We start from the raw sequence: 14,276 nt of genomic DNA, 5'->3' as shown, positions 1-14,276 counted from the left end.
GAGGGTCCCCCCTTATGATCCAGGTCCTGCTCAAGGTTTCTTCCCTCCTAAAGGGGAGTTTTTTCTTGCCACTGTTTGGCTTAAGGTTTTTCTCCCACTATGGGAGTTTTTACCTGCCATTGATTATATAATAATTGCTTGGGGGTCATGTTCTGGGTCTCTGGAAAGCGTTTAGAGACAACTTTCGTTGTATTAGACGCTATATAAATAAAATTGAATTGAATTGAAACTCAACCTACCTCCACTCAACCTACCTCCACTCAAACTGCCCCCAGAACCTTAGAAAAGGGGAAAAAGACAAATAAATCTAATTTTAAATCATTACAGGATGCTTCCCAGCTCTAGTCACAAAGACATTAGTAAGTACAGTACAATAATCTACAATAATGTACATTAAAATACAATAATGTACAATCATTTACAATAATATACAATAATGTACAATAATAATAATAAATCATAATAATACATTTTATTTGTTAGGCGCCTTGCTGTATATGTATATCAAGCGAAACATAAAAACACAATTTTAAAAACAGAAAACAGCAGAGTTTGCAGCAGAACATAAAAGACTATAAGGGCCCGATTTACTAAGATCCTAAATAAAGAGTACTAAATTGCGTGTGCACTGAAAAAGTTTGCGCGTGCTGTTGTTGTGTGTTTTGCGGGTGATCAACTAAGATTGCGTGCGCAATTGATAACAGGTGCAAACAGCAGTATTTAAATGTGGTGTTGCGCGTCTTACGGTTTGCGGCGCAAACTTTGCGCCATGGAGAGTCTGGATGGAAAGCAGGATATAGTCGCAAGCGCAAAATGAAATTTGACGAGTTGGAGTTAGAGATATTAGTGGAAGAGGCAAATTGTTGTGCCGTATTCAGCACCCCTGCCGTGAAAAGCACCCCCTCGTATATTCAATGATAAGTAGACCAAGAAAAAAAACAACACACTGACACTTCAATATATTTATATATACACACTCACACAAACACATACTTAGGAGTTTATATTATATATATTTACAAATATTATGGAAGACAACACAGTAAGCAGGCTATTAATTAATGACATCAATAACCATTTACCCGATTTTTGTTATCTGTGACTGTGATTGTGGGAAAATATGACTATTGTGGAATCCATGAGCGCATTTAAACATGAATCATTAACACAAAACTGGACGCTAAACAGAACGTGACACAGAATGAGAATATCATTTTTGTCAGACGAGGGGGTGCTTTTCACGGCAGGGGTGCTGAATACAGCACAACACCGGGGTATGAGAACTGCAGAACAAGTACAGGCGCACAATAAGAAACACTTTTTTCTCCATGAAAACATGTGATTTATTTATTATCACAAATAAAAAAATGAATGTGCCTCCTGTGGCAACCTTTTGCTGAATAATACTCGATTTAACATTCAAATAAAATATTTCTCCTTTTGCATGTGGAGATTAGCACCTTCCTTTCGAACGTATTAAATACAGACGCAATCGCAATCCCCGCAAAAACTTTCAGGCTTGGTAAATCTCATTGCGTGTGGTAAATGGACCAATTTGCATCTTCCCCTCCCAGTATTTAGCGATTTCTGGCGGGTACGCCCCATATTGATTATTCATCAGGGCAAAAGTACTAAATGAATAGCGTGTGCTATTTTGCGCATTTGAGAGGCGCAGTCCTCTTTGCACGCTGTTAGTAGATCAGCTTGCACTTTGGTTTGCGGGTGATGTCAAGTTTGCACACGTTTTTACACACGCAAACCTTTAGTAAATCAGGCCCTAAGAAGTTAAATGACTGTCTAAATGGGTAGGTTTTGAGATCAGTCTTAAAAACTGAAACAGAGTCAGTATTCCTGATGTCAGGGGACAGGGAGTTCAGGAGACGAGTGGCAGAGGTGAAGGCTCTAGACCTCATGGTGGACAGACATGGTGGAGGGACAGTCAGGCTGATGGAGGAGGCAGATCTGAGGGACCGGGTGAGGATATTGATGCATAGGTAATAATAATGCATAATGTTCAATAATGTACAGTACAATAACTTACTGTATTTCTATGTAAGTTTGCACTTTGTTTTGTTTGTTTTGCAGCTGCATGCACCAACACTATGATGCTCATTACATAACCGCCCGTCTCACAGACCTCCGGTTGTGCAGAGTTGAGTCTTTGCTGGTGGATTCACCGGTTTCCTGCTCATCATGCTCACTCTGGACACAACAAAAAGTGAAACCAGTCCTTCGTGACGAAAAGCAAGAGTCCATTTATTCAGTTTTATTAGTTTTATCCTGCCAGAATGTCACCAGTGAGGCTTTAATCAGCGTTCAGTGAGGACACCTTGCCTGTGGAGCCTCTGTCCCACAAGCCTCAGGTCGGCCGGTGCTGGCTGCTCAACATTATAAGATCCAAAGCAGCGGGTAAAAAATGTGTTAATAAAAAACAAAAAAAGCCAAGTTCATCCAGAGAGATGTCCGCCTCGTCGTGGTCTTGGCAGGACAACCTGCAGCAGGAGCCAAGAGCTGTGTTTTATTATGAATGATTGGTGGCCAGTTAAATTAACTCAGGGTGGAGGAGCTTTGATGTGTTGGACGATGTGGTGGCGGAGGTAGACGGGTGCCTCATTACCGCAAATGCACACAAACTCAAACCCGCCTGCAGCCCGGAAGGCAGAGCTCATCAGTCATGTGATGGGAGCTGCACAGATGAAGTGTAGATCGAAAGGAGGGCTGAGGACGTCACACAATCAAACGCCCGCTTCTCGCTCCTCGGCTGGGGGAAGCCCCTCAAAAAATAACATAAGAAAAATGACTCGAAAATGACCGAAAACCATCACTGGGATGTTTAACCTTCTGTAATCGGGGTAAAAGTGGATGTTTCTGTGACATTTCTTCAGTTTCTGAAACATGCAGATACTGTACAGTAAATGAAGCTTTGTTCTCGTGAGAGCTGAATACTGACGACTAATTTGTCGTCATTAGTCGTATACACTGAAATGAATGAATTAATGAATGAATGAATGAATGAATGAATGAATGAATGAATGAATGAATGGTTTATTTCAGTTACATTACATTACTGTATATGCAACTTAACTTCTGTGCATGTAACTGACAAAAACATTATCATACATATTTACACTAATCAGTTTCACACAATAAACAATAACACACAAACTCTGTGTAACCGAAAAAGGAATAGGCTGAAGCCGAAACATATTTTTGCCCATCCTGTACTTTCCAAAAGATAACCCAGTTTATCAGTAATACAAAAGAAAAGAAAGAAAAGAACATTTACTCTAAATGGCTCTGCATAATTAATTTATATTCAAATAATTTTGCATTGTAATCCTTAATTATTTTGTCTTTCAATATTTTTTTTAAAACTCAACATAGATCTACATCATTTCAGTTCATCACAAAGTCCATTCCATAATTTGACTCCCAAAAATGAAACACATCTGTATCTGAAATAGAATCCTACAGTCAGTAACGAGGGAGCGATTTACCTTCCTACAAACTTACGTTTTCCTCTCATTCTGTCCTCCAACATGTCACGTCCTGGCGGTGCTGGGATGTTTTCAGATCGATAGTGTTTCACCTCAGTTCGGGCTCCAACTCAGCAGAGGCTTCAGTAAAACAGCTTCAGTCAAATCCAATTTGCATTTCAGTTAATGTGGTTTCATAAAGTCTGGATGTTGCTGACGGGTATTTGCAGTTTGTGCTCCGTTATGGCCTCGTGTTGTTTCTCAGTGTATCTCCATCTATTGGCGCTTTTCCACTATTACCTACTCAGCCTGACTCGACCCGCCTCGCACCGGTTTTGCGCTTTTCCACTAGGGGTCTAACGTGCCGAGTAGATACTTTTCTGTTTCTATTCTGCCGAGGTTCTAAGCGGCTGAGTTGGCTGTATCTGACGTCATCACACTACAGGCCACCGATTGGTCGGGGAGTTGGAGTCAGACGTCTGAGTCAGGATGTGACATCAGAGAAAGAGCGACTCTGACAGCGGCTTCTGGTTCATTTTATTGCACCAGCAAAAGTCTGTTTCATGATCCAACTCTGAGGTGCAGATGTTCATAAACCTGGTGCTGAGGAGAGAATTAAAAAGGGATCTAGACGGGAGATAAGGAACGACCAGATCCACCAGGAGCTCTGTCACTTCATAGCTACTCACGGCTCCAGCTGACTTTTCAGCAGCGCCGAGACAAAAAAAAAAAAAGAGTCGCCGCTTGAAGCTTCTCTCGTTCTCATTTTTTAACTTGATATCGAACACAAGCCACTGACCCAGCAGCAAATCTATCATCTCCTCCAGGTTCTACATCTTTAGTGTTCTCTTCTTCGTTTAGATCACACAATCAAATACGTCACAGCAGCTTCTCCAACCTCCTACTTCTTCTCCAGGTGCTGAATTGTTATGGAAAAGAAACCAGGCCGAGTTGAGATGAGTAGAGCCGAGTGGAAAAGTGGCATATTTGTCACTAAACTGTCTGACTGGACACGAGTGGCTGAACTTAATTAGAGATGAGGTTTTCTACTATAACTTTTGAATGGTTTGACATAGAGACTCGTGGGTTGTTCAAAAGTTATGGCAGAAAATAGGATCTATCAAATATCGACCAATAAGGAAAAGGGGCGGGGCTAATTCATGCCAATGAAGGTCAAGTACTCAATACCGAGTCCGATGACACCACCCACATGTCTTTATCACAACCCGTTCAAAAGTTATGGGAGAGAATAGGGACTATCAAATATCGACCAATCAGAAGAAGGGGCAGGGATAATTTGCACCAATATGGTCAATGACTCAAAACCGAATCCGATGACACCACCCAGGATTCTTTATGTCAAACCATTCTAATGTTATGGCAGAAAGTAGGGACTATCAAATATGGACCAATCAGATGAAGGGGGGGCACGCTTTTTGGTGTCTATCGTCACCACGGTAACGCTTTTGACTGAAAAAAGTAATGCCCATCGTCGCAGGATTGAGACGCACATTTTGATGTATAACACACCTGGGTGCACATTACGGTTCGGGCCGCATTAACTGTCGAAGAAATGGCATAAATTGCGCCAAAATTACACGATTCATTCAAAATGGCCGACTTTCTGTTCGGTTTCGGCCATGGTGCCAAGAGACGTTTCTTTTAGTTGCGACATGATACAGGTGTGTACCGATTTTCGTGCATGTACGTCAAACCGTATCGTGGGGCTTGAGGCACAAAGTTTTCTAGGGGGCGCTGTTGAGCCATTTGCCACGCCCATTAATGCAAACCAACCAACCAACCAAAAATTTTTAAATATCAAATTTTTCTTGCGTGCAAAATTTGGTGACTTTTGGGGCACGTTTAGGGGGGCAAAAAGGCCCTCATTTCGTCGAGAACGAGAAAAACAAAAAAATTTCCTACAGATACAATAGGGCCTTCGCACTGTAAGTGCCCGGGCCCTAATAATCTCTTTCCCAAATTCTTGAATGAGGGTACGTTCCCAGAGCTAATGAAACAAGCCACCTTTCTGTATACCATACTTGACACAAGTATCTGGTGTATTAGGGTAAATGCGGTGTAGTAACTGAACTTGTGTAGATGCAAAAGACACAACACATGGAAAAACTGGAACTTTCATTTCCTCTTTTTTAATCAGATAAATGATCCTTTGGTCATGTACAACCACTGCCAGTCTTTATCCCTGGCTCACAGCTTGGATTTGTGACCCCCCCCCCCCCCAGTACGAGGCTGCTGGGCTCTGCAGAAACTCTGCAGGATGTTCAGTCTGAGCTCACGTGTCCTGTGATTGTGCTGATATCTGTGACTCTTGACCGTTGTGTTTCTGTGACAGGATGTCCGACGGCGTGGGACAACATTTGGTGCTGGTACCGAGCCGAGGTGGGACAGGTGGTCAGCGTCTCGTGTGCCAACGTCTCCCTGTTCTTTGCAAACAACCACGGTAAAGACCGCCGCCGGATTATCACAGGAGAGCTGTGACCTTCACCTCCACAGTGGGTGATATTATAAATGTGACTCCACTCGTTATTCCTGCATCTTTGTCCGCTTTGATTCAGATTCAGATGACATTATCAATCCCTTTAGGAGGTTCCCTCTGGGAAATTGACATCTCCATTTCACTCACACAGCACTGTCATATACTGTACAAATCAAACACCCCAAAAACCAAACACCCATATCATGGGTGCAGTTGCTAAACTTTATCACATGCAGTTTTTTACTTTTTCATCTGATTTTAATTCATATCCAACTAGAAACAGTGGCAATCTTCATTTACCCTTCTGTCGAACATCTGGTCATCAATTTAATATTACATTTAGATCCAAAACTCTGGAATGACTTGAATGTGTCGCTGAAGTCAACATTATCTTTTACCTCCTTCCGAAAGTTATTAAAAAAACATCTTATTCTTAACCTTCAATGTCTTTATCTTTAATGTAATCCAGACCTTGTATCCATGTTCTCTTTTACGTAGGGCTGTGCGATTAATCGATTTTAAATCTAAATCAGATTTATTAATCAAGAAGATGTTAAAAAAAGTCTTTTGTAGTTTTACCAAAAAAATCGAAATCGAAATCAAAAATCGGGTTTTCAGAGAAAAAGATCGAGATTTTATTTTTGTCCAAAATCGCCCAGCCCTACTTTTACGTTTATATTTATATATTTTTTTAATTTGTTGTACATTATCTTTGTTACTTCATCACAGTTGTTGATGGGAGTGAAACTCTGCACAAACTTTGTTCCCTCCATGCACTGTTTGAAAAAAAAATGGTGCTAAATAAATAAATGAAATGAAATGAAATATAAAGATAAATAGATAACAAATTAAAAATAAAGATAAAAATAAAAACAAAAATAAATAAATAAAAATAAGAATACAAATTAAAAAGTGCAGTGCCATAAATAGAATTATGTGGATAGAAAAGAAATTAGTGTTCTGTAATATTGCACAAAGTTATTGCACAATAACCAGAGGAAGTTGATTGAAGGTTTCTGGTTTATTCGGAGGCGGCTGCAGAACTTGCTCGGATCAGCGCCGGCTGAGACAGAGCAGAGGAGTGATTAATAATCCTGCCAACAGTCATGCTGATCCTCTTGTCATCCTCTGGCTTGTGCCGGCGTTGTTCCTCTCCTCCGTGTGTTTAGTCAGTACTTTCTCTTCGGGCCGTGATGACGGTTGCTTGAACAACAGAACAATCATGGCTGATTGTTCTTGTTTTGTCACAAGCGGTTTAAAGTCATTTTGAAGGTTATTGTGAGCGCAGATCGTTCGTGTGCTAGTTTCCAGCTCAACAAAGGCTCCGCGTGCACGTGAAGATGTCGTTAGTGTGACCCCAGTCCTCATGCAGCTGGCCCGTCTGAGGAAAACAAAAAACACCTCCCAGCCTGACAAAGCACCCAGGAGATGACAGACGACGCCGACGCAGAGTTGACGATGTAGATAATACAGTCTGGGGCATCTGGGGACTCAAACCCCTCAGAAACCAGTGTTGTCACAGAATACTGACATCAGAAAAGTGAAAAGTAAATCTATGTTCATGTTAATCTGGTGGTAATCCAGACAAAACCTCCCTGTAATCCTTCTGTACTTGGATTCCTACAATATTCTCTCTGAAATGCAGGTTTTTTCTTGGATATCTTTTCTTTTACTGTCTCCCGTGAACCGCTGCGGCTCGAATCTGCTACTACGACTTTCACACATGAGTATATGGACAGAGCTAGTATTACTTCCTATCTGCAAATCCAGTTTTATTCAGAAAACATCGATGGCTGAAGCCTCGGAGGATGCACGGGCCTAACGATTGTTTTACAGCGTTTTAACCGAATATTTATCACTCTTGTTAAAGTTTAGCACAGAAACTGAGCTCAAGTGCTTTGTAACTTACGGCAACCACTTCTCCATCGGCGGATTCCCAGCGTTTAACGTGAGGATCTAACGTGTCAACTGTCCTTTTTACATTGACCAACATGGGGAGCGTATCCCGGCCCATAACTTTCCTCCGAGGGTGATCTTAACCACGCCACCTGAGTTCAACCCAGCAGGGAGTTTTTAGTTTTTATTATTATTTTATAAAATAAGGAAACAGCTGATGAAAGTAACACTTCACAGGTAGGATCTTTATCTGCAAGATGAGTAACTGGAGATCCACGAGCTGCTCAGCCTCGGAGCCGAGGACGCCATAAACCGGCGTATGTCCAGAACCACTAAGGATTATGGTCCATTGTTGGAGCAATTGGACGCAATAATGACGAACCGGGTCTTTGCAAGCAGCAGAACTTACTCATCCAGATGTTCATCCATCGTTAAAAATGTAAATTACGCCTGTCTGAAGGAGTATGAATCCTGCTGATGTGGGACATACATCATGCTGCACTCCCAATCAGGTGATGTTACATTAGCGGTTAAGGCCTCTTTACTCACCTTCAGGTCCGAGGTGACAAATAACACATCTTTTGTTTACATGACCCGACGCTCGTTCATCATCCAGCGATATCAGCGGGATTCAACCTAAAAACACCTTCAGATTCCTTTAAATACGAGTTTCCTGATCTGGCAGGCAGTTGCTAAACTTTATCTACTTTAGTATATATATATATATATATATATATATATATATATATATATATACATATATACTAGTGTTTTCCCGATCGATCGGGCCCGATCACAGCATTTTCAAAACATCGGTTTTGGCCAAAAAAGTATGGGGAAATACCTAGTTATTAATGTTTTTAATATATATTAAATCGTTTTATACATCATTGCACTTAACGTCACTTCCGATCGGCGGCCGGAAGTGACAAAGTAAGCGAAACTAACATGGTTTACATGTTTGAATTGTGAAATTGTATTGTATATATTGTATTGTATGTTCATGTTGTATTAATCTGCTGCTATTCATTTCATGCCATTCAGAATGTTGCACTAAGGTTAAGCCAAAAAGTATCTTAATTTTCTTGTGTTTGTGAGTTTGACTGGATGTCATTCAACTACCTCTTTTGAAGTTAAATGTATTTATTTTTGGTTGTTCTCCAATGGACAATAAAAGAAGTTTTAGTCCTCTTTTTTTCTTTTTTTTTTTATTCATTGCCAAAATGTATCTGATCGGGAAAAAGTATCGGAAATATATCGGGAGCCAAAAAAAGTGATCGGATCGGGAAAAATCGGGATCGACAGAAACTCAAACTCAAGTGATCGGGATCGGATCGGGAGCTAAAAAATCATGATCGAGACAACCCTAATATATACACATCCATCCATTTTCCACCGCTTATCCGGAGACTCACATAGTCACATAGTCTCTCCAGCGTGTCCTGGGTCTTCCCCGGGGTCTCCTCCCGGAGGGACATGCCTGGAACACCTCCCTAGGGAGGAGGGACATGCCTGGAACACCTCCCTAGGGAGGAGGGACATGCCTGGAACACCTCCCTAGGGAGGAGGGACATGCCTGGAACACCTCCCTAGGGAGGAGGGACATGCCTGGAACACCTCCCTAGGGAGGCGTCCAGGAGGATCCGGTACAGATGCCCAAGCCACCTCAGCTGACTTCTCTCAATGTGAAGGAGCAGCGGCTCGACTCCGAGCTCCTCCCGGGGGACCGAACTCCTCACCCTATCTCTAAGGGAGCGTCCAGCCACCCTGCGGAGGAAACTCATCTCTAAGGGAGCGTCCAGCCGCCCTGCGGAGGAAACTCATCTCTAAGGGAGCGTCCAGCCACCCTGCAGAGGAAACTCATCTCGGCCGCTTGTATCCGCGATCTTGTCCTTTCGGTCACTACCCAGAGTTCATGACCATAGGTGAGGGTAGGTGCGTAGATTGACCGGTAAATCGAGAGCATCGTCTTTCGACTCAACTCTTTCTTCACCACCACGGTCCGGTACATCGACCGCATTACTGCGGACGCTGCACCGATCTGTCTAAAGAGGGTCCCAACAAAAGCCAAACTTCAGAGGCTTCCTCTGCGTCAGCCGGTGTTGCTGGACAGCAAACGTGGGTACGTGGGTGCTGGGACCGAAGGCGAAGAAGGAATAAGATAAACAGAGAGATTTGCGTGCGAGTGGAAGCCCAGCAAACACGCTGCGTGGAAGGAGGCGGAGGTTGCTGCCGACGACCTCATGACTCAGTGTTAGTGGGTTCCTGGACCCTGCTGGACTCCCCCTCCCACAGAAACCCCCGGATAAATGCTGCACTGCAGCCCTGCGGTGGATCCCACCTCTCCACTGGGACTCAGAAACAGAAAATAATGAATTGGAAAATCAAAGAGTTGGCTGTAGTGCCAGGGGGCAGTTGGCACCGCTTGTTAACGGTGGTGGTGTGAGCTTAGCGCTGCCCCCCAGAGCCTCGGCCTTTAAACCTGCATTTACATCCCAGCGTTCAGTGTGAGCGCGGGCCTCCGGGCTCCACATGATGCCCTGCGCTGAGGCTAATACGGGTGGAAATCGCTACGTCCGCCCACGACTCACACCTCCACGCAGGCTGCGCTGAGCAACACTTTCACTTCTCACAAAACTGCTGTTTCAAACGTTGTGTTGAAAACCTGAATACAGTATCTCTGAGTACCTGGTGAGGATTGTGTACCAGAAGAATTAAAAAGAAAGAAAGAAATGGGTGGTTGAGCTTCAGGCCGTAATGGGAGCGCTCGACTTTAAATTTCAACAATTTAATTCCAGACGCACTGCCTTCCCCTGGCGAAGCATCATTAATACTTCACCAGAGCAATTCAGGAAGTCCAGGAAGAGTTTCTCTGCTAAGTTAATCTGAACTTTGAGGAAGCCTGGCGTTGTCGGTCTCTGCACGTTCGCTCAGCCTCTCAAAAGCGAGACGTTTTACTTCATCCTGACCATGAGTTCCTTTTGGTTCAACAAAAAATGGTTTGTTTCATTAATTTAACTTCTCAAAAGCTATCAGAGCATTTATTAACTTGTAGTTCCACATCTTGATTATAGAAAGTCAAAGAGGACATCGGCATCATTGAAAACCTAGATAACAGACGGGTTTATGCAATGGAACGTATCAGAAGCTGAAAGCCAGACTTTTTTCTAATCTAATTTCTTTCTCTGTATATTAGGAATGGGCGATATTTTACCGTTCACGATATACTGTCAAAAAAATTCCCCATGGTAAGAATTTGTCATCTCGCGGTAAAAACGATAAATTCCCGTTGATGACATTGTGTAACAAACATGGCGGAAGGCGGATCTAAGAGCGAGGAGCTCGTTGTTAAACGAGGCTCCACCTCCATTATCCGGAACTGGTTTGAATTTAAAAACAGTGACGCGGAGCAAACATCATCCATTATATGCAGAGTCTGCAAAAACAGAAGGAAATGGTTGTTACATTTTGATATAACGTTTGACTATTACGAAAGAAAATTGCAATAGTATCTAATTTGTGGCATGTTCCAACCACAGGTTAATTTGCACATTTTATTTATATTAGAAGAAGTCATCACTGATAGGATTTTATTTTCAGTGAACTTTTATTTATTTGTCCTGTTTCTTTATTTATCACGTTGTATTTTTTTCTACTTTGTGATTTTATAAGCTAAGAAAATTTGAAGGACAATAGTACTTTTACAGCCATACAGTTTGAATAAATGTGGAATCTGTTCTTACATTTCAAAATTGTTTCATTTGAGTCATTACAGTTTTGCAGTACAGGTGTACTAATTTAATTGGTTTTTATTAATTCAATTTAATTGGTGTAGTTTAGTAGCATTTAGTATCTTTTAGAGCAGTGTTTTGGAGGCTCCAAAGACTGAATGTGGTGATAGATTTATAGTTAAAAAGGTGGAGTTGAATTGGTATTTTTATTATTGTCATTTTTATCGTTATCGGGATAAATGCCAGAAATTATCGTGATACATTTTTTAGTCCATACTGCCCATCCCTACTGTATATACTGTTTAGATTTTTTCATATATATTTTTTACTTTTTTATCCTTTTGCTGCTGCTCAAAGTGAATTTCCCCACTGAGAGATGAATAAAGGACTATCTTATCTTATCTTATCTTATCTTGTCTGGGACGGGATTGAAGCTGCTTCACAGTCCCGTCCCTTGAAATGTTTCAATGGTCCAAGGTTCTGGACGGCAGGCGGCCCGGTCTGCTGAACCCATGCTCAAGTCAAGGCTCCGTTACTCTGCTGTCTTCAAGCCTCAAGGTCCCCCCTGAAAAAGATGTCTGGATATGAGGATATTTGGTTTACACCTTTCCACGTCCAGATGTGCCAGCTGCTGTTTCCATGAACACCAACAGAAATCCAGGCTTTTGAGCCCAGCATTTATGGAAAGCTGTGGTTCCTGTGGTTCCCCGTCAAATCCCTTGATAGTTTGCAGCTTCTCCTTCCAGAAGTCCAGTCGGATGAACTCAAGTACAGAAAAAATTTGTCCAACTTATTTTTTGTCCCGTCACGGTAGCTACATTGGTCCGTTTGATCCATTTGGCGATTTAGAAGATAACTCAAAGTGCAAGTGAGAAAAATCATTCGAGCTACAGCGGAGACTGAAACTGTAATGAATCTAGATCAGGGGTCGGCAACCCACGGCTCCAGAGCCGCATGCAGCTCTTTAGCGCCGCCCTAGTGGCTCCTCGAGCTTTTTCAAAAATGTTCAACCTTTTTTTTCCTTTTTTCTTTTTTGTTCCTTTTTTTCTTTTTTCTTCTTTTTTTCCTTTTTTTCTTTTTTTCTTCCCTTTTCCTTTCCCTTTTAATCCCGACATTTTGACTTTTTTCTCAACATTTTGACTTTTTTCTCAACATTTCGACTTTTTTCATTAAATTTTGACTATTTCCTCGACATTTCGACTTTTTTCTCAACATTTCGACTTTTTTCTCGAGATTGTACTTCAACATTAATCTTGACATTTAGACTTTTTTCTCGACATTTCGACTTTTTTCTCGAATTGCATAATGAAAAAAAAATCTTCCTCCTCTAAAATATTATTTTATTTTTCTCCTGCCTGGCCCTAATACTCTTCCATAGATTCGCGTAACAAAAAGAGTCATATGGAAAGACATTAGCAGCTACATTTGCAGCCGAGGACCCAGTTATAACTAATATAACTACATGCAGCATGTGTTGCTTTCATTCTAAGGCTTATACAAGACTTCTCATTTGCCCAAGGTCGTTGAGAGGAACCGTCTTCAGTGTCAGAAGTTCATCCCGAGCTGCAGATTCCTCTCAACGTTGGTCGCTTGTTGTAGCCCAGTGTCTCTGTGTGTCTCCAGGTTACATTTACAGGAACTGCACGGAGGACGGCTGGTCGGATCTCTACCCATCCTACGAGGAGGCCTGCGTGATTCTGGAAGACGAAGAGCCAGAATCAGAGGTGGAGCTTCATAAAACACACACATGTCCAAATCCAACCATGGTTTGTCACATACTCATGGTATAATCCCATCCCAGACCGCTTTGGAGACGCACACGGACCATCGCCCGATGTGAACATGCTGATTTTGTAATCTCACATTTAGGCACATTAGGCACCAAGAGAAACACGATAGGAAAACCTGATGCAGTCTGGGAACAGAGGGGAGGGGGAGGGTCTGGTCACGAAGGTGTTTTCATCAGCTGTTGATGGAAACACCGGCGACACATGTTTACATGCACTAACAGAAAGTCGAATTGCTGCTTTAATCCGACCGATATCAGAGTTTAAAAAGCCACGTATACACCTTAGCCGGGCTAGTGGAACTGAACTGCAGCTCTTGAAATCGAGCTTTTAGAGTCAGATAATGCGTCCTAATCCGAGTTATTCTGCATGTATACCAACCCACGCCTAGCCGAGCCCCGGGCCCCCCCCTTCTGGAGGTGACAACATCGAGAAAGCCAGAATATCAACACAGTAGGAGAAGAAGAAGATGAACAACAAAGAAGGAACCGGAAGAACGCAAAAGTGTGTGTGGCGCCACCTAGTGGCACGGAGTCGAACGCACCTCACTCAATAATCGATTGTCTCCTCACACATTTATACCGTATTTTCTGCACTATAAGGCACACCTAAAAGCCTTTATTTTTCTCAAAAACCGGCAGTGCGCCTTATAATGCAGTGCGTCTTATATGTGATCATTACAGTAATTTCTGTTACTGTAGTCAGGGGGATTGTGGGTAATGTAGTTGGTGTAGCCGAAGTAACAGCGCTAAAAACGTCAGGAATCGTCACAGACGTTCAAGACAACAGCAGCGACGCTGACTCGCATAATGGCGACTTTGACGAGACAGAGCAAAGCTGGTTTTTATTTTGTTAATAAAGTTTGACATACGGTACTTTTCTTCTTATT

The 14,276-nt window shown here is 42.3% G+C and overlaps 1 protein-coding gene across 1 annotated transcript in view; it reads left to right on the top strand.

Annotated features, from left to right (window-relative positions):
- Nucleotides 1–14,276, top strand: part of ghrhrb (growth hormone releasing hormone receptor b) — a 78,333-nt gene that overhangs the window by 38,741 nt on the left and 25,316 nt on the right. The window contains exons 5-6 of the mRNA XM_061739002.1: nt 5,830–5,937; nt 13,224–13,324. Coding sequence (XP_061594986.1) covers nt 5,830–5,937; nt 13,224–13,324 — 209 coding nt within the window. The remainder of the gene's footprint in view (nt 1–5,829; nt 5,938–13,223; nt 13,325–14,276) is intronic.

The sequence above is a fragment of the Cololabis saira genome, chromosome 13 (genome assembly GCF_033807715.1).
Source record: "Cololabis saira isolate AMF1-May2022 chromosome 13, fColSai1.1, whole genome shotgun sequence".
Taxonomy (NCBI): Eukaryota; Metazoa; Chordata; class Actinopteri; order Beloniformes; family Belonidae; genus Cololabis; species Cololabis saira.
This window is presented reverse-complemented; position numbering and strand designations above follow the sequence as displayed.